This window comes from Gopherus evgoodei, unplaced genomic scaffold (genome assembly GCF_007399415.2).
Source record: "Gopherus evgoodei ecotype Sinaloan lineage unplaced genomic scaffold, rGopEvg1_v1.p scaffold_339_arrow_ctg1, whole genome shotgun sequence".
Classification (NCBI taxonomy): domain Eukaryota; kingdom Metazoa; phylum Chordata; order Testudines; family Testudinidae; genus Gopherus; species Gopherus evgoodei.
The window spans coordinates 1-25,199 of NW_022060004.1; the positions used below are offsets into that span (position 1 = coordinate 1).

The 25,199-nt window shown below is 70.5% G+C and overlaps 1 protein-coding gene across 4 annotated transcripts; it reads left to right on the forward strand.

Annotated features, from left to right (window-relative positions):
• Positions 1 to 2,355: 2,355 nt before the first annotated feature.
• LOC115641003 (multiple epidermal growth factor-like domains protein 8) lies at positions 2,356 to 24,785 on the forward strand. Of its 4 annotated transcripts, none has more exons than XM_030544057.1 (15): positions 2,356 to 2,634; positions 5,135 to 5,298; positions 5,496 to 5,702; positions 6,409 to 6,589; positions 6,805 to 6,893; positions 9,539 to 9,758; positions 11,819 to 11,999; positions 13,100 to 13,245; positions 17,986 to 18,105; positions 18,783 to 18,943; positions 19,403 to 19,510; positions 20,635 to 20,782; positions 21,696 to 21,859; positions 22,849 to 23,040; positions 24,519 to 24,785. In XM_030544057.1, the coding sequence occupies exons 1-15, from the start codon at positions 2,367 to 2,369 to the stop codon at positions 24,768 to 24,770; spliced, it is 2,601 nt and encodes an 866-aa protein (XP_030399917.1). In that variant the 5' UTR covers positions 2,356 to 2,366; the 3' UTR covers positions 24,771 to 24,785. The 4 variants fall into 4 exon arrangements, with proteins under 4 accessions (XP_030399917.1, XP_030399918.1, XP_030399920.1 ...); XM_030544058.1 differs by having other exon boundaries at positions 2,357 to 2,634; positions 18,786 to 18,943; XM_030544060.1 differs by lacking the exon at positions 5,135 to 5,298 and having other exon boundaries at positions 2,548 to 2,634.
• Positions 24,786 to 25,199: the final 414 nt, after the last annotated feature.

Consider the following 25,199-nt stretch of genomic DNA (forward strand, 5'->3'; position numbering starts at 1 on the left):
TAGGTTTATGATAGGGGGGGCGAAGGGGTGGGGTGTAGGGGGCGGGGCCCGGAGCGGGGGGTCAAAGGGGCGGGGTGTAGGGGGCGGGTCCCATGGGGGGGTCTAAGGGGTGGGGTATGAGGGGGCGGGTCCCATGGGGGGGTCTAAGGGGCGGGGTATGGGGGGGCGGGTCCCATGGGGGGGTCGAAGGGGCGGGGTGTGGTAGGCGGGGCCGGGAGCGGGGGGTCGAAGGGGCGGGGTGTAGGGGGCGGGGCTCGGAGCGAAGGGGCGGGGTGTGGGGGGGGCGGGTCCCGGAGCGGGGGGGGGTGAAGGGGTGGGGTGTGGGGGGGCGGGTCCCAGAGTGGGGGGTCGAAGGGGCGGGGTGTGGGGGGGGCGGGTCCCGTGGGGGGGTCGAAGGGGCGGGGTGTGGGGGGGCAGGTCCCGTGGGCGGGGTGTGGGGGGCGGGGCCCGGAGCGGGGTGGGGAGGGCGGGTCCCGTGGGGGGGTCGAAGGGGCGGGGTGTAGGGGGCGGGGCCCGGAGCGGGGGGGGGGGGTCGAAGGGGCGGGGCCCGGAGCGGGGTGGGAAGGGGCGGGGTGTGGGGGGTGGGGTCCAGAGCGGGGTGGGGGGGGCGTGTCCCGTGGGGGGGTCGAAGGGGCGGGGGGTGGGGCCCAAAGCGGGGGTCGAAGGGGCAGGGTGTGGGGGGGCGGGTCCCGTGGGGAGGTCGAAGGGGCGGGGTGTAGGGGGCGGGGCCCGGAGCGGGGGAGGGCGAAAGGGCGGGGTGTGGGGGGCGGGGCCCGTGGAGGGGTCGAAGGGGCGGGTCCCGTGGGGAGGGCAAAAGGGCGGGGTGTGGGGGGCGGGGCCCGTGGAGGGGTCGAAGGGGCGGGGTGTGGGGGGCGGGGCCCGGAGCGGGGTGTGGGGGGGCGGGTCCCGTGGGGGGGTCGAAGGGGCGGGGCCCGGAGCGGGGTGTGGGAGGGCGGGTCCCGTGGGGGGTCGAAGGGGCGGGGTGTGGGGGGGCGGGTCCCGTGGGGGGGTCGAAGGGGTGGGGTGTGGTGGGCGGGGCCGGGAGCGGGGGTCGAAGGGGCGGGGTGTAGGGGGCGGGGCTCGGAGCGGGGGGGGTGTGAAGGGGCGGGGTGTGGGGGGCGGGTCCCAGAGTGGGGGGTCGAAGGGGCGGGGTGTGGGGGGGGCGGGTCCCGTGGGGGGGGGTCGAAGGGGCGGGGTGTGGGGGGGCAGGTCCCGTGGGCGGGGTGTGGGGGGCGGGGCCCGGAGCGGGGTGGGAAGGGGCGGGGTGTGGGGGGTGGGGTCCAGAGCGGGGTGTGGGGGGGGCGTGTCCCGTGGGGGGGTCGAAGGGGCGGGGGGTGGGGCCCAAAGCGGGGGGTCGAAGGGGCGGGGTGGGGGGGGGCGGGTCCCCTGGGGGGCGAAGGGGCGGGGCCCGGAGCGGGGTGGGGGGGCGAAGGGGCGGGGTGTGGGGGGCGGGTCCCGGGGTGGGGGGGCGGGGCTGTCGGCCCCCAGCGCCCGGGGGGGGGCGGGAGGTTGCGGGTCGGGTCTCACGTGTCCCCGCCCGGGCCGGGCTGGGGGGTCCCGGGCTCGGGTCGGTCCGAGCCACGCGCCGGGGGTTCCCTGTTCCTGCTCCGGCCGAGCCCCCCCCGGCCGGAACCAGCGAGACGGGAGCCCAGAGCGGCCGGACCGGGCCCCTCCCGCCCGCCCGCTCTATGGTCCCGCGCGCCGCGCTGGCCCCGCGTCTCGCTGCTCCCGGCCCGGAGTCCGCCACGGGCAGAGCGAGCGGGTGAGAGAGAGACCGGCCCCCCCGCCCCCCCGGGCCCGCTGCCCCCCCGGGCCCCGCCCCCACAGCCCCCCCGCCCCCCCGTCCCCCTAGGCCGCCTGCAGCGCCCGGGCCCTTCCCCGGGATCAGCCCCGTGGCCGGACGGGGCTCGGGATGGGGGGGGAAGGGGAGTCGCGCGTGGCCGGACGGGGGGGGTCGGGGTGGGGGAGTCGCGCGTGGCCGGACGGGGCTCGGGGGGGGGGGAAGGGGAGTCGCGCGTGGCCGGACGGGGCTCGGGTGGGGTCGCGCGTGGCCGGACGGGGCTCGGGGGGGGAGTAGCGCGTGGCCGGACGGGGGGGGGGAGGGTCGCGCGTGGCCGGACGGGGCTCGGGGGGGGGGAGTCGCGCGTGGCCGGACGGGGCTCGGGTGGGGTCGCGCGTGGCCGGACGGGGCTCGGGGGGGAGTAGCGCGTGGCCGGACGGGGGGGGGAGGGTCGCGCGTGGCCGGACGGGGCTCGGGTGGGGTGTCGCGCGTGGCCGGACGGGGCTCGGGTGGGGTCGCGCGTGGCCGGACGGGGCTCGGGTGGGAAGGGGAGTCGGACGGGGGGGGGTCGGGTCACCGCGCTGCCATGTCCCCGACCCTCGTCTCCTCCGCGCAGGTCGCCGCATGGAGCCCCCGGAGCCCCGCTGAGCCCGCGATGGACGGTGCCCGGCCCCCCTCCCGCAGCCCCGGCCCCGGCCTGCTGCTGGCGCTGGCCCTGGCGCTGAGCGGGGCCCCCGGGGCCGGCGCCGGCCACTGCAAGGGGCAGCGCCAGGTGCTGCGGGGCGCCCAGGGCTTCGTCAGCGACGGGCCGGGCAACTACTCGGTGAACGGGAACTGCGAGTGGCTGATAGAAGGTGGGGGGCAGGCGGGGCACCGGGCGCACGTGGCCCCCGCGACGCTGCGGAGCCTGGCGCCAGCCCAGGCTGGACAAACGGGCCTCAAGCAGGCTGGGGGCCCCATGCCCAGAGCTGGGCCCCGCACTCCCTGCGCCCCCCACGCCTGGATATGGGCCCCGTGCTCCCCCCGGCTGCTAACATGCTGGGGCAGGGCCGGAGCAGAGACCCCAGGACCATTTCAGGGTTCAGAGCCCTGCCCCAGAGCCACCAGGAGCTCCCACCGCTCAGTGGGGCCAGGGAGGATCGGGGGGACTCGGCCCCGGGGTCTGGGGCTCTTTGCTCCAGCAGCGAAAGGTTGAATGTGCCCCGATCCAGGAGGGGGAGCGGGACCCGGTTGGGAGGGGAATGGCCCCTTGGACCCTGGATCCTCATCCCTGAGGCCGTTAGGGTCCTGCCTGGCCGGCTGTGGGGCTCTGCCTGGGGGGGAATTGGGGCAGGTCTCTGATGAGTCAGACAAGATGGGCACAGTGGTGCCTTCTGGCCTTGAAATCAATGAGAGCCTGGGCGGGGGGTCGGGCGCCGTGGTGCACGCTGGGAACCGTGCTCCCCGTGGTGGGGGTGAGGCCCTGGGGGGTGCCATGGTGCATGCTGGGAGCTGTGCTCCCCGTGGTGGGGGTCAGGGCCCTGGGGGGTGCCATGGTGCATGCTGGGAGCTGTGCTCTCTGTGGGGGGGGGTCAGGGCCCTGGGGGGTGCCATGGTGCATGCTGGGAGCCATGTTTCCTGTTGGGGGGGGTCAGGGCCCTGGGGGGTGCCATGGTGCATGCTGGGAGCTGTGCTCTCTGTGGGGGGGGGGTCAGGGCCCTGGGGGGTGCCATGGTGCATGCTGGGAGCTGTGCTCTCTGTGGGGGGGGGGTCAGGGCCCTGGGGGGTGCCATGGTGCATGCTGGGAGCTGTGCTCCCCGTGGTGGGGGTGAGGCCCTGGGGGGTGCCATGGTGCATGCTGGGAGCTGTGCTCCCCGTGGTGGGGGTGAGGCCCTGGGGGGTGCCATGGTGCATGCTGGGAGCTGTGCTCTCTGGGGGGGGGTCAGGGCCCTGGGGGGTGCCATGGTGCATGCTGGGAGCTGTGCTCTCTGTGGGGGGGGGTCAGGGCCCTGGGGGGTGCCATGGTGCATGCTGGGAGCCATGTTTCCTGTTGGGGGGGGTCAGGGCCCTGGGGGGTGCCATGGTGCATGCTGGGAGCTGTGCTCCCCATGGGGGGGTGTCAGAGTCCCGGGGGTACCATGGTGCATGCTGGGAGCCGTGCTCCCCATGGGGGGTTGTCAGAGTCCCGGGGATGCATGCTGGGAGCCGTGCTCCCCATGGCAGGGGGAATTCAGGGCCTGGGGGGGTGCTCCCCGTGGGGGGGGTGTCAGAGCCCCGGGGGCACCAGCTCCCTGTGGTGGGGGGAATTCAGGGCCCTGGGGGGGCGCTGTGGTGCATGCTGGGAGCTGAGCTCCCGGGGGGGGGGGAGTTCAGGGCCTGGGGGAGGGGTACTGTGGTGCATGCTGGGAGCTGTGCTCCCCGTGGGGGGGTCAGAGCCCCGGGGTACCGTGGTGCATGCTGGGAGCCGTACTCCCCGTGGCGGGGGGGGTTCAGGACCTGGGGGGGTGCCATGGTGCATGCTGGGAGCCGTGCTCCCTGTGGCGGGGGGGGTCAGGGCCTGGGGGGGCCATGGTGCATGCTGGGAGCCGTGCTCCCCGTGGCGGAGGGGGTTCAGGGCCTGGGGGGGGCCATGGTGCATGCTGGGAGCTGTGCTCCCCGTGGCGGTGGGGGGTCAGAGCCCTGGGGGCGCCATGGTGCATGCTGGGAGCCGTACTCCCTGTGGTGGGGGGGTTTCAGGGCCTGGGGGGGGCATGGTGCATGCTGGGAGCCGTGCTCCCCGTGGCGGGGGGGGGTCAGAGCCCCGGGGTACCGTGGTGCATGCTGGGAGCCGTGCTCCCCGTGGCGGGGGAGGGTTCAGGGCCTGGGGGGGGGCATGGTGCATGCTGGGAGCCGTGCTCCCCGTGGCGGGGGGGGGTTCAGGGCCTGGGGGGGCCATGGTGCATGCTGGGAGCTGTGCTCCCCGTGGCAGTGGGGGGTCAGAGCCCTGGGGGCGCCATGGTGCATGCTGGGAGCCGTACTCCCTGTGGTGGGGGGGGGTTCAGGGCCTGGGGGGGGCATGGTGCATGCTGGGAGCCGTGCTCCCCGTGGCGGGGGGGGGATCAGAGCCCCGGGGTACCGTGGTGCATGCTGGGAGCCATGCTCCCCGTGGCGGGGGGGGGTTCAGGGCCTGGGGGGGGCCATGGTGCATGCTGGGAGCTGTGCTCCCTGTGGCGGGGGGGTTCAGGGCCTGGGGGGGGCCGTGGTGCATGCTGGGAGCCGTGCTCCCCATGGCGGGGGGGGTTCAGGGCCTGGGGGGGGCCGTGGTGCATGCTGGGAGCCGTGCTCCCTGCGGGGTAGTGTTGGGGTCCCGCGTCTGACCCCCCTGTGTCTCCCCAGCACCCAGCAGCCGGCACCGGGTGCTCCTGACCTTCCTGTTCATGGACACCGAGTGCACCTACGACTACCTCTTCGTCTACGACGGCGACTCCCCGCGCTGCCCCCTGCTGGCCAGCCTGAGCGGCAGCACCCTGCCCCCCCCCCTCGAGGCCACCTCTGGCAAGGTGACCCCCCCCGGGTGGCAGTGGGCGGGGAGGAATGCGAGAATGGGGGAGAGTCTGGGCGTCAGTGGGGGGAGGGGTTGGGGAAGCGGGGGGCTGGGGAGAGTTTGGAGGAGGGGGCGTTACTGGGGCTGTGGGGGGGGTAGGTGAGGGGTTGGGGGGCCCATGTCTTTGATCCCATCTCCCCCCCCACCCGCCAGATGCTGCTGCACCTGTTCAGTGACGCCAACTACAACCTGCTGGGCTTCAATGCCAGCTACCGGGTCTCGCTCTGCCCCCGCGGCTGCTCCGGCCACGGCGCCTGCGAGCCCCACGGCCAGTGCCGGTGTCAGCCTGGCTGGGGGGGGCTGGACTGCGCCGTGCCCCACTGCGACAGCTACTGCCTGGGCCACGGGGCCTGCGACCAGGTGAGCCCCCCTGAGCCCCCCTCGGCCCTCCTGAGCCCCACTGCCCCCGCCCCTGCGCCCCACTGCGGCAGCTACTGCCTGGGCCATGGGGCCTGCGACCAGGTGAGCCCCCCTGAGCCCCCCCTCGGTCCTCCTGAGCCCCACTTCCCCCCCGATTCCTCCTAAGCCCAACTGCCCCCCCTGAGCCCCACTGCGACAGCTACTGCCTGGGCCACGGGGCCTGTGACCAGGTGAGCCCCCCTGAGCCCCCCCTCGGTCCTCCTGAGCCCCACTTCCCCCCCGATTCCTCCTAAACCCAACTGCCCCCCCTGAGCCCCACTGCGACAGCTACTGCCTGGGCCACGGGGCCTGTGACCAGGTGAGCTCCCTAGCCCCCCTGAGCCCCCCCCTCGGCCCTCCTGAGCCCCACTTCCCCCCTGACCTCCCTAAGCCCAACTGCTCCCCCCCCGAGCCCCACTGCTATAGCTACTGCCTGGGCCACGGGGCCTGCGACCAGATGAGCCCCCCACTGCCTCAGCCACCAGATGAGACCCCTGAGCCCCACTGCCCCTTTGACCCCCCTGCCTCCCGCTGCCCCCGCCACCAGGAGAGTGAGACGCTCCCCCCAGTGCTCCCTCTCCCCTGTGAATGGAGGGATGGGCCAGGACCCAGGGCTGGGGGTCTGCGAGCCGGGACCCTCTGTCCATCTGTCTGTCTGTCCCCGCAGGAGTCTGATCGGTGCTGGTGCCAGCCAGGCTTTGTGGGCGAGGCCTGTGACCTGGCGCTGGGCGAGAACCAGGGTGCCGGGCGCTGGTACAACCTGAGCTCCGGGGACCCCCACTTCCGGCCCCGCACGGCAGCCGCTGGCGCCGTCCTGCCCCCCACTGGGGCGCTCTACATCTTCGGGGGTCAGAGACGCCGCTGCCACGGGGCTTGGGGCACGGGGGGTGTGGGGACCTGGTGCAGGGGGGTGGAGGATGCAGTGGGATTGAGGGGAGGTGGGGCAGGGTAGGGGTGGGGACGGGGGTGCAGGGGGAATAGGGTGGGAGAAGTTGGGGATGGGGGTGCAGGGGGGAGGGGCAGGTGTTTGGGGCCCCCCCTCATAGCTGCTCTGCTCCCCAAGGGCTGGACCTGAACACGGCGCTGGGCGACCTCGTCATCTACAACTTCACCTCCAACCTGTGGCAGCGCTGGGTGCTGAGCCCCTCCCCGGTACGTCCCCCCCATGCCCTCCCTGTGCCCCTCCTCTCAGGTACGTCCCCCCTGTGCCCCTCCTCCCCGGCACGTCCCCCCCATGCCCTCCCCGTGCCCCTCCTCCCCGGTACGTCCCCCGCATGCCCTCCCTGTGCCCCTCCTCTCAGGTACGTCCCCCCTGTGCCCCTCCTCCCCGGTACGTCTCCCCCATGCTGCCCCCCTGTGCCCCTCCTCCCCGGTACGTCCCCCCCATGCCCTCCCTGTGCCCCTCCTCTCAGGTACGTCCCCCCTGTGCCCCTCCTCCCCGGCACGTCCCCCCCGTGCCCTCCCTGTGCCCCTCCTCCCCGGTACGTCCCCCGCATGCCCTCCCCGTGCCACTCCTCCCCGGTACGTCTCCCCCATGCCGCCCCCCCCGTGCCCCTCCTCCCTGGTATGTCCCCCCCATGCCCTCCCTGTGCCCCTCCTCCCCGGTACGTCTCCCCCATGCCGCCCCCCTGTGCCCCTCCTCCCCGGTATGTCCCCCCCATGCCCTCCCCGTGCCCCTCCTCCCCGGTACGTCCCCCCCATGCTCTCCCTGTGCCCCTCCTCTCAGATACGTCCCCCCTGTGTCCCTCCTCCCCGGTACGTCTCCCCCATGCCGCCCCCCTGTGCCCCTCCTCCCCGGTACATCCCCCCCATGCCCTCCCCGTGCCCCTCCTCCCAGGTACGTCCCCCCTGTGCCCCTCCTCCCCGGTACATCTCCCCCATGCCGCCCCCCTGTGCCCCTCCTCCCCGGTACATCTCCCCCATGCCCTCCCCGTGCCCCTCCTCCCCGGTACGTCTCCCTCATGCCGCCCCCCTGTGCCCCTCCTCCCCGGTACGTCCCCCCCGTGCCCTCCCCGTGCCCCTCCTCTCAGGTACGTCCCCCCCGTGCCCTCCCCGTGCCCCTCCTCCCAGGTACGTCCCCCCTGTGCCCCTCCTCCCCGGTACGTCCCCTCCATGCCGCCCCCCTGTGCCCCTCCTCCCTGGTACATCTCCCCCATGCTGCCCTCCCGTGCCCCTCCTCCCCGGTATGTCCCCCCATGCCCTCCCCATGCCCCTCCTCCACGGTACGTCCCCCCCATGCCGCCCCCCTGTGCCCCTCCTCCCCGGTACGTCCCCCCTGTGCCCCTTGTCACAGAGTGTGTGGGAGTCAGGGCCCTGCACCCCCGGCTTCCCGTGACACTAGGATTCTCAGAAGGTTTATTCAGACGACGAACACAGGCCAGGACGGGTCTTGCAGGCACAGACAACAGGATCCTCCCCAGTTGGGTCCAGCTTGGAGTCCCAGGGGCACCACAGCCCCCTTGGGGGGTCAGAGCCCTGTCTGGGCTCCCTCCATTCCCCAGCCAGCTCCTGAAACCCCCTCCCCCCCAGCGTCTCCTCCCCCCCCTTTGTCCAGCTTCCCAGGCAGAGGTGTCCCCTGGCCTCTCCCCCCTCCCTGGGTTCTCACGTCACCTGCTCAGGTCCCCTCCCTCCGGCCAGTCTCCCGTCCCCCAACGCAGCTCGTCCTCCCAGGCCAACCCCCCCCACTCAGCATTCAGAGCCCCCAGTAAGAACAAGCCCAGTTCCTCACACCCCTCTTCCCTGGTACGTCCCCCCCATGGCCCCCCTGTGCCCCGTTCCTCCCCCCCTCCACTGGGCCCAGCTGAGCGGCTCCCCAGCGCCCTCCCCTACACCATGTGCCCGGCCTCGAATGTAGATGTCCGTCCAGTGATGGTGCCAAAGGGGACATCTCGCCTTGCTTGTCTCCCCCAAGGCTCAGTGACCCCGGTCCCCGAGGCCGGGTGAGCTCAGGCTGCCGCTCCCTTCCTGGCCCCAGTTCCTGGCAGCCTGGCGGGAGCGTAATGTCCGCGTGTCTGTAGCTGCTCCGGCTGCGGTAACGCCGGCACCCGACAGCCGCTCACTTTCCTGGACAGTCACGCTGGGCTGGCGCCGCGGGTTTCCGTGCTTGGCCCTCGCAGGGTCCCGGGACCCTCTGCAGGGGTCCGAGAAAGGGCAGAGCCAGCCCGGGCTGGCTGATTGACTCTGGCTGCCTGGCTGCTCTCTGCCTGGCTGATTGACTCCGTGGCTGTTCCCTGCCACCCCGGCTGGGTCCTTTCTCCAGGGCAGACCCCCCCCGCCCCCCGCCTGCTTAGACAGACGCGAGTCACGGCCCACCAGCTTCACGTTCCCGCGTTTTCTCAGCTGCCTCCCTGGGATGCTGGTGGCAGGTTTCAAACCACGTCCTACGCAGGGGCGCATGCCTGGGGCAGCAAGCTGTGGGGGGCAGCCTGCCAGTTGCTGTGAGGGTGGCAGGCAGGGGGCTTTCGGCAGCATGCCTGTGGGAGGTCCGCGGGTCCCACGACTTCGGTGGCGGGGACACCAATGGTGCAGCACCGGCAGATCACCCGCAGAAATGCCACTGAATCCGCATGACCAGCGGACCTGTGCCACCGAAAGCCGCCCGCCTGCCATGCTTGGGGCAGCAGAAACAGAGCCGGCCCTGGTCCTACGTCCTGAGCTCCAGCTCCTGGCCCAGCGTGGGGTGTAGCGAGTGCGTCCCGCCGGGCTGGCGCAAGGCCATCAGCCGCAGACTGGGTCACCCCCCCACCTCCGCGGTGGTGTGTCCACTCCCCCAGCGCTAACCCCCTCTCTCCCCGCAGGCGGCCCGTCACTCCCATGTGGCTGTGGCCTGGCAGGGCTGCCTGGTACTGTGTGGGGGGGAGCTGGCCAATGGCTTCCTGGTCAGTGACGTCTGGATGTACCAACCCCATGAGGGGCACTGGCTGGAGCTGGCCCCCCCCAATGCCACAGCCTCTTTGCCACCCGGTCTGGCCAGCCATGCCGCAGCCGTGGTCGACACGTGGCTGTACGTCTTTGGAGGTGAGACGTGGGCTGGGAGCAGGACTCCTGGGTTCCCTCCCCGGCTCTGGGAGGGGAGGGGTGGCTAGTGGTTAGAACGGGGGGACTGGGAGCCAGGACTCCTGGATTCTTCTCTCCCTGGCTCTGGGAGGGGAGTGGGAGCTGGTGGGTTAGAGCTGGGGGGCTGGGAGCCAGGACTCCTGGGTTCTCTCCCGGCTCTGGACAGGGAGTGGGGGCTGGTGGTTAGAGCAGGGGAGTGGGAGCCAGGACTCCTGGGTTCTATCCCTGGCTCTGGACAGGGAGTGGGAGCTGGTGGGTTAGAGCTGGGGGGCTGGGAGCCAGGACTCCTGGGTTCTATCCCTGGCTCTGGACAGGGAGTGGGGGCTGGTGGTTAGAGCAGGGGAGTGGGAGCCAGGTGTTCTGGGGCCCCAGGCTGGGGGCTCTTACTGCTCCAGATGAAGGCAGCCAGGACTCTGGGGCAGCATCTCCTTGCAGGGCACCTGTCACCAGGGCCAGGAGCCTGCTCGGCTTTGGGGCCTCCTGGGTCTGACCTCGGAGCGTTTGGCCCCCTGGTCACCCTGGGCCCCCCCACAGCGAGTCCCCCTGGACGGGGCCCCTGGGGAGCCTGTCACCCCTCATTTCCCGCAATTCCCCGGGGCTCTCAGCCAGCCAGTAACACAGAAAGTTTATTAGCCGACAGGAACACGATCCTAAGCAGGGCATGTGGGTACAGCCAGGACCCCCCAGCCAGGTCCCTCTGGGGGGCAAGGAGCTTAGACCCCAGACTTGGGGTTCCCTGCCTCTGTCCAGCCAGCCCAAAGCTGAAACCAAAACCCCTCCAGCAGCTCTCCCCTCCTCCCCCTCCCTTTGTCCAGCTCCCCGGGAAAGGTGTCGCCTCACCCCCCCCTTCCTGGCTTAGGTCTCGTCCCTCCCCTAAAGTCACCCCTGCTCCCCCCTCCCCCACGCAGACAGCCCCAGTAAAACTCACCCGCAACATTCCCAGGTCAATCCGCCCCCTCCCTCCTGCGTGACATTGCCCACCCCCAAAGGGCCCCGCCCCACCCCACAGCAACTCCCAGCCAGCGAGTGACGCGGACGGGTTATTAGTCCTGGGGACTGATCCTGTCTAACGTCGCTCCCCTGCCGAGATGCCTAGGAACATCCCACAAAGCTTAGTGAATCCAGATCCAGACGCCTCCGATCCACCCAGACCTTGGCAACCCCCCCTTACGCCCCACAAGCCTTTCGAGCACGTCCCTTTCGCCGCATGCAGTCGTCTGGGATGCGAAGGAGGCTTGGAACGCAGATTGGGCTAAACAAGACAAGGCAGAAGGTTCCTGGGTTTGCCCTTCCGCGGCATCTCGGTGACTTCTGAACCGAACCCGAACCAGCTCTGGTGGATCGGGGTGGCTAATGCACACGGGGAAGATCAGGGCCACCCCGGCGAGCGAGTGGCTCCCCACGAGGCGCCCATGAACGTCTCCACACCGAGTGCGGCGGAGCCGTTACTGCAATAGATTCTGGTACCCCTGTGGGAGCCGCTGGGCCAACCAGCGAGGGGAAATGGCTGCTCTGCGCCCGGTCATTGTCATGCAGAGCAGAGCTCGTTAGCGCAGAGAGCAGGGATCCAGAGCCTGGTGCCCTGGCCTCCCCCCGAGTCCTTCCCGCAGCCCATTCTCAGACCCGCCTGTCGCCTCCTTCGGCCTCTGTCTCTTTCCTGGGCCAGCAGGTCACCTGGGCTGCCCCAACACACCTGCAGGCGAGGGGCTCTGGATACAGGGTGTCGGCCGGTCTCTGTGCCCGGGCAGTCAGTCACAGCCATGCCTGCCCTCTATGGGTCTCTGCACCGATCACGCACCCTGACCCCCCCCACCAGCTACTGGAGTAACACCCAGGGGAAACTGACGCACACAGAATTCAGACACAACCTTAAGAACATTCTCATTTCATCACACCAGACACCTGGGTTGTGTCCCAGCTCTGGGATGAGAGTGGGGACTAGTAGCTAGAGCAGGGGGTGCAGTGGGGTTGGAGCCAGGACACCTGGGTTCCAGCCCCGCTAACCCTGCTCCCCACCGCAGGCCGCACCGCCGTGGATGTCTTCTCCTCGCAGATGTTCCGTTTCCATCTGGAGAGGTGGCAGTGGGAGCGCGTGGTACCCGCCGGGGGGAAGGCACCTGCTGCCGCTGGGCACTCCATGGTCTTCCACCCGCCCTCCCGCGCCCTGCTGGTGTACGGGGGGCACCGGCCCTCCACAGCCCGGTGAGCAGGGGGGCTGGGCTGGGCTGGGGGAACCAGGGAGAGGCTGGGGGCGTGGCTGAGGGCTGGGGGGATCAAGGAGAGGAGGGGTCCCTGGCTGAGGGGTCCAGGGAGAGGTAGAGGCGTGGCTGGGAGCTGGGGGGCCCCGGGAGAGGCTGGGGTGTGTGGCTGGGGTCCCAGGAAGATGCTAGGGGCGTGGCTGAGGGCTGGGGGCCCCAGGAAGATGCTGGGGGTATGGCTGAGGGCTGAGGGGCCCAGGGAGAGGCGGGGGCATGGCTGAGGGCTGGGGAGGCACAGTGGGGGGCTGAGGGGCATGGCTGTGGGGCCCAGGGAGAGCCTGGGCTGTGTGGCTGGGGTCCCAGGAAGATGCTAGGGGCGTGGCTGAGGGCTGAGGGGCCCAGGGAGAGGCGGGGGCATGGCTGAGGGCTGGGGAGGCACAGTGGGGGGCTGGGGGATGTGGCTGAGGGGCCCAGGGAGAGGCTGGGCTGTGTGGCTGGGCCCCCAGGAAGATGCTGGGGGTATGGCTGAGGGCTGGGGGGCCCAGGGAGAGGTGGGGGCGTGGCTGAAGGCTGAGGGGGCACAGTGGGGGGCTGGGGGGCGTGGCTGGGTGGCCCAGGGAGAGCCTGGGCTGTGTGGCTGGGGTCCCAGGAAGATGCTAGGGGCGTGGCTGAGGGCTGGGGGCCCCAGGAAGATGCTGGGGGTATGGCTGAGGGCTGGGGGGCCCAGGGAGAGGCGGGAGCATGGCTGAGGGCTGGGGAGGCACAGTGGGGGGCTGAGGGGCATGGCTGTGGGGCCCAGGGAGAGGCTGGGCTGTGTGGCTGGGGCCCCAGGAAGATGTTGGGGGTGTGGCTGAGGGCTGGGGGGCCCAGGGAGAGGTGCGGGTGTGGCTGAAGGCTGAGGGGGCACAGTGGGGGGCTGGGGGGGGCGTGGCTGGGTGGCCCAGGGAGAGGCTGGGCTGTGTGGCTGGGGCCCTAGGAAGATGCTGGGGGCGTGGCTGAGGGCTGGGGGGCCCAGGGAGAGGTGGGGGCGTGGCTGAAGGCTGGGGGGGCACAGTGGGGGGCTGGGGGTCACGCTCCCCGGCTGACTCCCCCTCCCACCCCCAGGTTCAGCATGCGGGTGAACAGCACAGATCTGTTCCACGTGGACCTGCGCCATTGGAGCCCCTTGCGCGGGCGCGACCCCCAGCACGGCCCCCGGGAACGCGCCTTCCACAGCGCCAGCCTGCTGGGCAACTACATGGTGGTGTACGGTGAGTGACCGCGCCCCGCGGGCTCCCCCCTCTGAGTCCCCCACGGGGACCCCCGCAGGGACCTCTCCCCAACCCCCCTGCCGGGACCCCTTGACCCCCCTCTGAGTCCCCCACGGGGACCCCCGCAGGGACCTCTCCCCAACCCCCCTGCCGGGACCCCTTGACCCCCCTCTGAGTCCCCCACGGGGACCCCCGCAGGGACCTCTCCCCAACCCCACTGCCGGGACCCCTTGACCCCCCTCTGAGTCCCCCACGGGGACCCCCGCAGGGACCTCTCCCCAACCCCACTGCCGGGACCCCTTGACCCCCCTCTGAGTCCCCCACAGGGACCCCCACAGGGACCTCTCCCCAACCCCCCTGCTGGGACCCCTTGACCCCCGTCTGAGTCCCCCACGGGAACCCCCCGCAGGGACCTCTCCCCAAACCCCTGCTGGGATCCCTTGACCCCCGTCTGAGTCCCCCATGGGAACCCCCCATAGGGACCTCCCTCCACCCCCCCCCCCCCCCCCGCTGGGACTCCTTGACCCCCCTCTGAGTCCCCCACAGAAACCCCCCACAGGGACCTCCCTCCAACCTCCCCCCTGCCGGGAACCCTTGACCCCCCTTCTGACCGCCCCGCCAGGGCACCCCCTCTGAGGCCCCCCCTGGGACCTCCCATCTGACCCCACACCATCTGACCCCCCCGAGACCTCCCTGACCCCCTCTGATCCCCCTGCGGGGACCCCTTCTGACCCCCCTGTAACCCCCCCGAGGGGACCCACTGACCCTCCCCATGAGACCCCCCCGACAGGACTCCCCTGACCGCCCTCTGAACCCCCCACACCGGGACACCCCCTCTGATGCTCCACCTGGGACCACCCTCTGATTCCACCGTGGGGACGCCTTCTGACCCCCCTGTGACCCCCCTGCGGGGACCCACTGACCGCCCCCACTGGGCCCCCCCAGACAGGACTCCCCTGACCCCCCTCTGATCTCCCCCACTGGGACACCCCTGACCCCTCCACCGGGACCCCCCTTTGACTTCACTGCTGGGACCCCCTCTGCCCCCCCCCCCCCCCCCCCCCCCCCGTCCCGTCGGGACCTGCTGCGAGGAAGTGGGAATGTTCTTGATGTGGTATTTGGGGAGCATATGAGTGGGCAGTGTTGGCCTGCGACGGCTGCAGAGGAGTTGTGCTGGGATGGTCTTGGGGAAGGGAGGAGACCTGAGCAGGTAACCTGAGACCCCGGGGGGGTTGGAGGGCAGTTTGGGGGGCCTGCCTTGGGGAAGTGAGGTACCTGAGCAGGTAACCTGAGACCCCCGGGGGGTTGGAGGGGAGTTTGGGGGGTCTGCCTTGGGGAAGGGAGGTAACCGAGCAGGTAACATGAGAACTCGGCAGGGGGTTGGAGGGGAGTTTGGGGGGCCTGCCTTGGGGAAGTGAGGTACCTGAGCAGGTAACCTGAGACCCCGGGGGGGTTGGAGGGGAGTTTGGGGGGCCTGCCTTGGGGAAGTGAGGTACCTGAGCAGGTAACCTGAGACCCCGGGGGAGTTGGAGGGGAGTTTGGGGGGCCTGCCTTGGGGAAGTGAGGTACCTGAGCAGATAACCTGAGACCCCGGGGGGGTTGGAGGGGAGTTTGGGGGGCCTGCCTTGGGGAAGTGAGGTACCTGAGCAGGTAACCTGAGACCCCCGGGGGGGTTGGAGGGGAGTTTGGGGGGCCTGCCTTGGGGAAGTGAGGTACCTGAGCAGGTAACCTGAGACCCCCGGGGGGGTTGGAGGGGAGTTTGGGGGGCCTGCCTTGGGGAAGTGAGGTACCTGAGCAGGTAACCTGAGACCCCCGGGGGGGTTGGAGGGGAGTTTGGGGGGCCTGCCTTGGGGAGGTACCTGAGCAGGTAACCTGAGACCCCCCGGGGGGGTTGGAGGGGAGTTTGGGGGGCCTGCCTTGGGGAAGGGAGGTACCTGAGCAGGTAACCTGAGACCCCCGGGGGGGTTGGAGGGGAGTTTGGGGGGCCTGCCTTGGGGAGGTACCTGAGCAGGTAACCTGAGACCCCCGGGGGGGTTGGAGGGGAGTTTGGGGGGCCTGCCTTGGGGAAGGGAGGTACCTGAGCAGGTAACCTGAGACCCCCGGGGGGGTTGGAGGGGAGTTTGGGGGGCCTGCCTTGGGGAAGGGAGGTACCTGAGCAGGTAACCTGAGACCCCCGGGGGGGTTGGAGGGGAGTTTGGGGGGCCTGCCTTGGGGAAGGGAGGTACCTGAGCAGGTAACCTGAGACCCCCGGGGGGGTTGGAGGGGAGTTTGGGGGGTCTGCCTTGGGGAAGGGAGGTACCTGAGCAGGTAACCTGAGACCCCGGAGGGGGTTGGAGGGGAGTTTGGGGGGCCTGCCTTGGGGAAGTGAGGTAACCGAGCAGGTAACATGAGAACTCGGCAGGGGGTTGGAGGGGAGTTTGGGGGGCCTGCCTTGGGGAAGTGAGGTACCTGAGCAGGTAACCTGAGACCCCGGGGGGGTTGGAGGGGAGTTTGGGGGGCCTGCCTTGGGGAAGGGAGGTACCTGAGCAGGTAACCTGAGACCCCCGGGGGGGTTGGAGGGGAGTTTGGGGGGCCTGCCTTGGGGAAGTGAGGTACCTGAGCAGGTAACCTGAGACCCCCCGGAGGGGGTTGGAGGGGAGTTTGGGGGGCCTGCCTTGGGGAAGTGAGGTACCTGAGCAGGTAACCTGAGATCCCCGGGGGGATTGGAGGGGAGTTTGGGGGGTCTGCCTTGGGGAAGGGAGGTACCTGAGCAGGGAACCTGAGACCCCGGAGGGGGTTGGAGGGGAGTTTGGGGGGCCTGCCTTGGGGAAGGGAGGTAACCGAGCAGGTAACATGAGAACTCGGCAGGGGGTTGGAGGGGAGTTTGGGGGGCCTGCCTTGGGGAAGTGAGGTACCTGAGCAGGTAACCTGAGACCCCGGAGGGGGTTGGAGGGGAGTTTGGGGGGCCTGCCTTGGGGAAGGGAGGTAACCGAGCAGGTAACATGAGAACCCGGCAGGGGGTTGGAGGGGAGTTTGGGGGGCCTGCCTTGGGGAAGGGAGGTACCTGAGCAGGTAACCTGAAACCCCCGGGGGGGTTGGAGGGGAGTTTGGGGGGCCTGCCTTGGGGAAGGGAGGTAACCGAGCAGGTAACATGAGAACCCGGCAGGGGGTTGGAGGCCAGGTGACACCTCTGCCCGGGACACTAGACAAAGGACAAAGGCTGGGAGAGGAGCCGGGAGAGGCTGGGGAGAGTTTCAGTTTTGGAGCTCGTAGGGAAAGAGAGGGGCGCCCTGACCAACAGGGCAGTGGCCTCCCTGGGGCCCCCAGATGGACCTAACTAAAGGGGGTCCTGCTCTCTGTGCCTGCAAGACCCGTCCTGGCCTGTGTTCCTGTCGTCTGAATAAACCTTCCGCTTTCCCGGCTGGCTGAGAGTCCCGGGAACCCCGGGGTGCAGGGCCCTGTGTCCCTCCACACTCTGTGACACCCTCTGACTCCCTGCTGGGACCCCCCGTCCCCCCTCTGATCCTCCCCATGGGGACCGCTCGACCCCCCTCTGTCCCTCCACCAGGACCCCCCATCCCTCCTGCTGGTAGCCCCCTGCCCCCCCCGGCCAGGATCCCCCTCCTCTTCCTACCCCGCCGAGACCCCCCCGTCCCTCCCACTGGTACCCCCTCTGACCCCCTGCTGAGATCCCCCAACCCCCATCTGATGCCCCTCCTGCCGGGACCCTCCGACCCCCCTCTGAAACCTCCCCAAGGGGACCCCCTCCCCACTGGGACCCCCATGACCTCCCTGCCGGGACCCTCCTCACCACTTGAGGCCCCCTCTGTCCCAGAATCCCCGGGCGATGCTCTGGAACTGCACCCCACAAAGCCAGGCAGGACTTTGGGGAGCCTCCTCTCCCTCGGAGCAGACTTGTTCAGGGCAAGAAGCTCCCACGGCTTCACCTCCTGGGTCTCTCCTTGGAGCATTCAGCATCCTCTGCCCCTCCGTGCGCTTCCCACAGCGAGTCCACCCCAGCGGGGTCCTGGGGGAGCCACAGGGTCCTGCACCCCCACTTTGCAGTCAGACGTGACTCTCAGCCAGCCAGTAACACAGAGGTTTATTCAATGACAGGAACAGGGTCTAAAACAGAGCTTGTAAATACAGCGAACCGGACCCCTCGGCTGGGTCCCATTCTGGGGGGCAGTGAGCCAGACCCCCACGTCTGCCCTCAGTCAGCTCCAGACTAACAACCCCCCCCAGCCCCTCCTCTCTGCTCAGCCCCTTTCCCGGGCCAGGAGGTCACCTGACCGCTTTGTTCTCCCCCACCTTTAGCATCCATCCCCTGGCAGGGGGAAGGGCCTGGCCATTAGTTGCCAGGAGCCAGAGGGTCGGCCAGAAACTGAGGCCCCCACACAGTATTCAGAGGGAACATTAAGAAGAGCCCCACTTCATCACACCCCACTCTGGCCTTCCACCCCCCACGAACCCCTCACCCCTACAGGGACTCTCCCGTGGTGAGTGCCCCCCCGTGTCCCTGGGCCCAGCTGGCACTGACTGCTGAGTGACACAACCGTATGCTGGCCCATCATTGTCGCCTATGTGCTCCCCCCCCCGGACCCCCTACTCACCCCCCCGAGCCCCCACGCCCCCATCCTGTTCCTTGCTCCATCATCAGCCCCCCTCGTGTGGGGTCCGTGAGTGAGAATTAGTCCCCCCGGGTCTGATCCCCGTCCCATCTGTGCTGCCCCCCCGGTCTGATCCCCCCCTCGCCCGCAGGGGGCAACGTGCACATTCACTACCACGAGGAGAAGTGCTACGAGGATGAACTTTTCTTCTACCACCTGGGCTGTCACCAGTGGGTGCCTGGCCAGGCACTGGCGCGGAGCCTGCCCCACGGTGAGGGGCTCGGCTACCCTAGGGAGCAAGAGGGGCAGGGGCTCCCTGAGAGTGGGCAGAGGGGGGATGCCCCAGGGGATGGGGGAGTGGGGGGGGCTGTCCCAGCGGCTGGTGCTCATGGGGGGGAGCCCTGGTGGGTGGGGTGGGGTGAGGGGATGCCCCAGTACATGGAGGGAAGGAGGGGCATGGGCAGCTCCCTAGTGGATGGCAGGTGGGGGGCGGCCCCCTGGGGGCCAAGGAGGCCAGGGGGCCAGTGGATCCTGGTGCCAGCCTAATGCTCCCCTCTGGGCAGAGCGGGCCAGGTGGGCGGCCAGGGGGCCAATGGGTCCCGGCACCAGCCTGATGCTCCCCTCTTGGCAGAGCAGGCCGGGGCCAGTGGGTCCTGGCGCCTGCCTGATGCTCCCCCATCTCGGCAGAGCGGGCCGGGCGGGCGGCTGGGGGGCCAGTGGGTCCCAGCCCCTGCCTGATGCTCCCCTCTCAGCAGAGCCGGCCGGCTGGGCGGCCAGTGGCTCCCGGTGCCTGCCTGATGCTCCCCTCTCAGCAGAGCCGGCTGGGCGGGCGGCCGGGGGGCCAGTGGGTCCCAGCCCCTGCCTGATGCTCCCCTCTCAGCAGAGCCGGCTGGGCGGGCGGCCGGGGGGCCAGTGGGTCCCAGCCCCTGCCTGATGCTCCCCTCTCAGCAGAGCTGGCCGGGCGGGCGGCCGGGGGGCGCTATTCCCACGTGGCGGCTGTGCTGCAGGACAACGTGCTGCTGGTGGCTGGGGGATTCAGCGGGGCCCCCCGCGGGGACCTCGTGGCCTACAAGGTGCCCACCTTCGTCTTCCAGGTGCCTGCCCAGAACGTAAGTGACCCCTGGGGCCCTGCCAACCCCCCCCAGTGCCCCCTCTGTCCTGAGTCTTTGCCACAGGGTCCCTCACCTCTGCTAGCCCCCACCCCTCCTGCTGCCCCCCAGGACTCCTGGCTTCCCCTCCGTGCCCTGGGAGCTCATGGGAACAGATCGGGGACCCCCGCTCCCTTTTCCTGCCTGTGGAGGGGATCTGGGTGAGGGGACAAGGAGGCTCTGGCTTGCAGAGGAGCTGCCTGGGGGGCCATTAACTCCTCCTTGACCCCCCCCTCCGGGGTTATTGCTGCTCTACACGGGGAGACGGCCAGGGGCTCTCTGGTGTGGAGTCGGGGGGCGGGGTGGTCTCTGGCTGGTGGGGGAGGAGGGGTCAGGGGTTTGTGGTTGGGGAGGGGGGTCCCTGGCTGTGGGTTGGGGGGCTGTCGGGGGCAGCCTCTCCCTCACTGCCCTACCCCCCAGTACCACCTGGATTACTGCTCCATGTACTCGGAGAGCAGCACCTGCGGGAAGGACCCCGAGTGCTCCTGGTGCCTGGATGCCTGCCAGAGCCCCGCGCCCCACAGCAACGTGAGTGACCCCCTGCTCCGCAGGGCCCTTCTTGGGGCTCTGCTCGCCCCCTGGGACCACCCTCCTGACCCCCCCAGCAGCCTGGCTCTGCCGTGGCCCCCTCAGGGAGTCCCTGGGGCCCCCACCCCCAGAGGGAGCAACACTCCCAATCTCTAGCTGCAGTGGCTCTGCCAGCGTCACGCAGGAGCGTCTGGACCCAGCCCAGGCAGGTCTTAGCGCCCTCGGCCCGGCCAGCTGGGTCTGGCCCGGCCCCATGGGCTCCCAGCCTGCCCCCTCCTTCCGGTCAGCCCCTAAATCCCACCCCCATCTAGCTAACTATCTCCTGGAGCTGGAAGGGAGCCCGAAGGGGCATCGAGTCCGGCCCCCTTCACTGATTGTGCCCCACATCCCTGAGAGGCCCCACAGGGATGGAACTCACAGCCCTGGGTTTAGCAGGCCAATGCTGAAACCCCTAAGCGATCCTGCCCCCGCCCTCCGCCCCTTCTCTGCGGTCCCCGGTGACCAGGCCGCTGGGCCCCTCTCTGCCGTCCTCCTTCCCGACGGCTGGGCAGGTCCCTGGGCCCCTCTCCTCAGCCCATTGCTCCCCGGCCGGGCCGGGCCTCCCCGTCACCAGTCACTGGGTCCCCAATCTCCAGACCAGTGGCCGAGGTCCCAGCTGCTGGGTGAGGTCACATGTGGCCCCCTGCAATACCAACCCCCCTCCCACCCGGTCGCTCCACATGCAGCACCCAGGGAAACCGAGGCGCACACAGCGTTCATGCAAAATGCCAAGAAAATCCCCCACTTATCACACCCTCAAGGGTGAGGTACAGACACCTGGGTTCCCTCCCCGGCTCTGGGAGGGGAGTGGGGGCTGGTGGTTAGTGCGGGGGGGGGGACTGGGAACCAGGACTCCTGGGTTCCCTCCCTGGCTCCAGGAGGGGAGTGGGGGCTGGTGGGTCAGAGCAGGGGGGCTGGGAGCCAGGACTCCTGGGTTCTCTCCCCAGCTCTGGGAGGGGAGCAGGGGCTGGTGGGTTAGGGCAGGGGGGGCTGGGAGCCAGGACTGCTGGGTTCTCTCCAACGTGGGGTGGTGCAGTGGGGGCACTGACCGTGTTTCCCCTTTGACGTCTCTCTCGCTCTCTCAGTGCCCCAGCACCGGCTGCCTGGGCCTGGCCCGGCTCCTGGTGGACTGCGAGTCCTGCCTGGCGTTTGGGGGGGCCGGCCCCCCCGTGCCCCATGCGCCGGGGCCCTTTGGCTGGTGTGTGCAGAATGAGACTTGCATGCCTGTTGCTGGTGAGTGCTCCCCCGGCCCCCGCCACACCTGTCCCTCTGCCTCCTCTCCCCCGGCCCCTCCCCACCCACCTCTCCTTCCCCTGGCCCCGGCCGCTCCCTCCCTCTCCTCTTCCCTCCTCACCTGCCTCCTCTCCCCCCGGCCCCTCCCCACCCGCCTCTCCTTCCCATGGGCCCAGCCCCACCCGCCTCCTCTCCCCTCAGCCCCCTACCCACCTACTTCTCCTTCCCCTGGCCCTGGCCCCTCCCTCCATCTCCCGCTTGGCCCCCTCCTCTCTCCCCAACCTCTCCCCACCCACCTCTCCTTGCCCTGGCCCCTCCCTCCATCTCCCGCTTGGCCCCCTCCTCTCTCCCCAACCTCTCCCCACCCACCTCTCCTTGCCCTGGCCCCTCCCTCCATCTCCCCTTTGGCCCCCTCCTCTCCCCCCTCCTCTCCCCCGGTCCCTCCCCACCAGCCTCTCCTTCCCCTGGCTACAGCCCCTCCCTCCCTCTCCCCCCTGGCCCCCTCCCCACCCGCCTCTCCTTCCCCCTGGCCCCGGCCCCTCCCTCCCTCTCCCCTTCCCTCCCCAACTGCCTCCTCTCTCCCAAGCCTCTACCCCAGCCCCCTCCCCTCCCCTCCCCCTGGCCCCTGCCCCCAGCCTGAGGCTGGTCTGGGATCCCTCTAGGAAGGGCAGGTTGCCTGGGGGAGATGGACTGGGGGGGTGTCAGGAGGGGCTGTGGCATTTTGTGGAGAGGGGATTCGGGGCTGTATTTGCTGGGGGAGATGGGGCAGGGCAGGTGGGCTGCATTCTTGGGAGGTAGAATGGGGGAGGAAGGGGGTGTGGCAGGGGGCTGCATTCCCCGAGGGGGGGCTGCATTCTTGGGGGAGAGATGGGGCCTGTGGGGACTCATCCTCTCTGCCCTCCCCCCCACCCAGAACAAAGCCGGTGCCGTGTGGGGCAGATCTCGGGCACCTACGGCTGGTGGGGGCCACGCCCCGTGTTCATCACCTCCCTGGAAAGCTGCCAACACCTCAACTTCCTGCCTGGCCTGCACCTCATCACCTACCAGCACCCCCGCAACGACTCACAGCCTGACAAGGTGGGGCAGCTCGGGCACCGGGTCCCTGGGGGGGCAGGGGGGCGCTGCCGGGGGAGAAGTTTGGGCACTGAGTCCCCCATGAGGGGGCAGGGGGGCATTGCCAGGGGGGACAGCTCGGGCACTGGGTCCCCCATGGGGGGGTGCGGGAGGAGCTGCTAGGGGAACAGTTCGAGCACTGGGGTTCCTCATAGCAGGGTGAGGGGGCACTGTTGGGGGAAGCACGCAGCATTGGCTGTCACGGAGTCACCGGGCGATGCTCTGGAACTGCTCCCCACCAAGCCAGTCAGGACTTTGGGGAGCCTCCTCTCCCTCGGAGCAGACTTGTTCAGGGCAAGAAGCTCACACAGCTTCACCTCCTGGGTCTCTCCTTGGAGTATTCAGCATCCTCTGCCCTCCGTGCGCTTCCCACAGCGAGTCCACCCCAGCGGGGTCCGGGGGGGGCTGCGGGGTCCTGCACCCCCACACTTTGCAGTCAGACGTGACTCTCAGCCAGCCAGTAACACAGAGGTTTATTCGATGACAGGAACAGGGTCTAACACAGAGCTTGTAGGTACAGCGAACCGGACCCCTCGTCTGGGTCCATTCTGGGGGGCAGTGAGCCAGACCCCCACGTCTGCCCTCAGCCAGCTCCAGACTAACAACCCCTCCAGCCCCTCCTCTCTGCTCAGCCCCTTTCCTGGGCCGGGAGGTCATCTGATCTCCAACACCTTCAGCTGGCACCTTTGCAGAGGGGGGGCCCAGGCCATCAGTTGCTAGGAGACAGAGTGCCAGGCATTTCGGTGCACTGGCCCCTTCCTCTGCAGCAATCGCACCCCCTTATCCCACCGCCTAGATATTAAGTACTGCCTAGGGGACACTGAGGCACCAGCACAGTATTCAGAGCAAACATTAAGAACATTCCCAGTTTGTCACACCGGCGGGGGTGAGCTGGCAGCACAGGGGTGCCCCGCAGGGGGGGCTGCAGCAGACTGACCCCGGTGCCCCCCCAGGTGTCCATCGTCCGCAGCACAACCATCACGCTGAGCCCCAGCTCGGAGATGGACGTCTCCCTGGTCTACAAGGGCTTCATCTACCCACTGCTGGCCGGGCCCCCTCCTGCCCCCCACATCTCTGTCTGGGCCCGTGTGCAGCGCCTCCACGTGATCGCCAAGCTGGGCCGCGCCCCCAACACCCCCGAGCTGGTAAGAGGGGAGCCGAGCTCGTCAAGGCTGCCCCAACGTGGGGCCTGGGGGTCTGTGCTGCAAGGAACGGGCTGGGGGTGCTGTGGGGCAGAGGGTCAGCACGGAGCTTGGCTCCCCCCGGCCTGTGGCAGGAGGAGATGGGGCAGGGGGTCAGTGAGGGCTGTGGCTCCCCCTGACCCCCGGCCCGTGGCAGGAGGAGGTGGGACTCTGTGGGGCGGGGAGAGGAAGGGGGGGCACTGTGGGGCGGGGGGTCAGCGGGGACTGTGGCTCCCCCTGACCCCCGGCCCGTGGCAGGAGGAGGTGTGACTCTGTGGGGCGGGGAGAGGAAGGGGGGGCACTGTGGGGCGGGGGGTCAGCGGGGGCTGTGGCTCCCCCTGACCCCCGGCCCGTGGCAGGAGGAGGTGGGACTCTGTGGGGCGGGGAGAGGAAGGGGGGGCACTGTGGGGCGGGGGGTCAGCGGGTCTGTGGCTCCCCCTGACCCCCGGCCCGTGGCAGGAGGAGGTGGGACTCTGTGGGGCGGGGAGAGGAAGGGGGGGGCACTGTGGGGCGGGGGATCAGCGGGGGCTGTGGCTCCCCCTGACCCCCGGCCCGTGGCAGGAGGAGGTGGGACTCTGTGGGGTGGGGAGAGGAAGGGGGGGCACTGTGGGGCGGGGGGTCAGCGGGGGCTGTGGCTCCCCCTGAGCCCCGGCCCGTGGCAGGAGGAGGTGGGACTCTGTGGGGCGGGAAGAGGAAGGGGGGGCACTGTGGGGCGGGGGGTCAGCGGGGGCTGTGGCTCCCCCTGACCCCCGGCCCGTGGCAGGAGGAGGTGGGACTCTGTGGGGCGGGGGGTCAGCGGGGGCTGTGGCTCCCCCTGACCCCCGGCCCGTGGCAGGAGGAGGTGTGACTCTGTGGGGTGGGGAGAGGAAGGGGGGGCACTGTGGGGCGGGGGGTCAGCGGGGGCAGTGGCTCCCCCTGACCCCTGGCCCGTGGCAGGAGGAGGTGGGACTCTGTGGGGCGGGGAGAGGAAGGGGGGGCACTGTGGGGCGGGGGGTCAGCGGGGGCTGTGGCTCCCCCTGAGCCCCGGCCCGTGGCAGGAGGAGGTGGGACTCTGTGGGGCGGGGAGAGGAAGGGGGGGCACTGTGGGGCGGGGGGTCAGCGGGGGCTGTGGCTCCCCCTGACCCCCGGCCCGTGGCAGGAGGAGGTGGGACTCTGTGGGGCGGGGAGAGGAAGGGGGGGCACTGTGGGGCGGGGGGTCAGCGGGGGCAGTGGCTCCCCCTGACCCCTGGCCCGTGGCAGGAGGAGGTGGGACTCTGTGGGGCGGGGAGAGGAAGGGGGGGGCACTGTGGGGCGGGGGGTCAGCGGGGGCTGTGGCTCCCCCTGACCCCCGGCCCGTGGCAGGAGGAGGTGGGACTCTGTGGGGCGGGGAGAGGAAGGGGGGGCACTGTGGGGCGGGGGGTCAGCGGGGGCTGTGGCTCCCCCTGACCCCCGGCCCGTGGCAGGAGGAGGTGGGGCGCTGGGCCGTGCAGCAGGAGAAGGAGACGCGCCCCCTGCAGCGCCCGGGCGCCCAGCGGCTCTTCGGCAGCCCCGAGCGGGGCAACAAATACCTGGTGCAGGTCGAGGGGCATCTCAACAGCTCGGGGACCGGGCAGAGCAGCGAGCTCACCCTCGTCTGGGACCGCACCGGGGTGCCGGGCGGCAGCGTGAGTGACCCCCTGGGTGCCCCCCACCGTGTACCTCCTGCCCCTGTGTAAACCCCCGGGACACCCCTGTGTGCCCCCCATGTACCCCCCTGTGTGCATGATTGGGGCTGCCCTGGGGGGCTGGGGGTGATTGAGGGTGTCCTAGGCGTGATTGGGGGTGCCATGGGGGGTTGGGGGTGATTGGGGGTGCCCTAGGGGGCTGGGGGTGACTGGAGGTGCCCTGGGGGCTAGCTGCTGGGGTTCCCTGGGGGGCTGGGTGTGATTGAGGGTGCCCTGGGGGGCTGGCTGCGGGGTGCCCTGGGGGTGATTGGGGGTGCCCTGGGAGCTGGCTGCCAGGATTACCTGGGGGACTGGGCGTGATTGGGGTGTCAGGTGTGATTGGGGTGCCCTGGGGGCTGGCTGCTGGGGTTCCCTGGGGGGGCTGGGCGTGATTGGGGTGCCCTGGGGGGCTGGCTGCTGGGGTGCCCTGAGGATGATTGG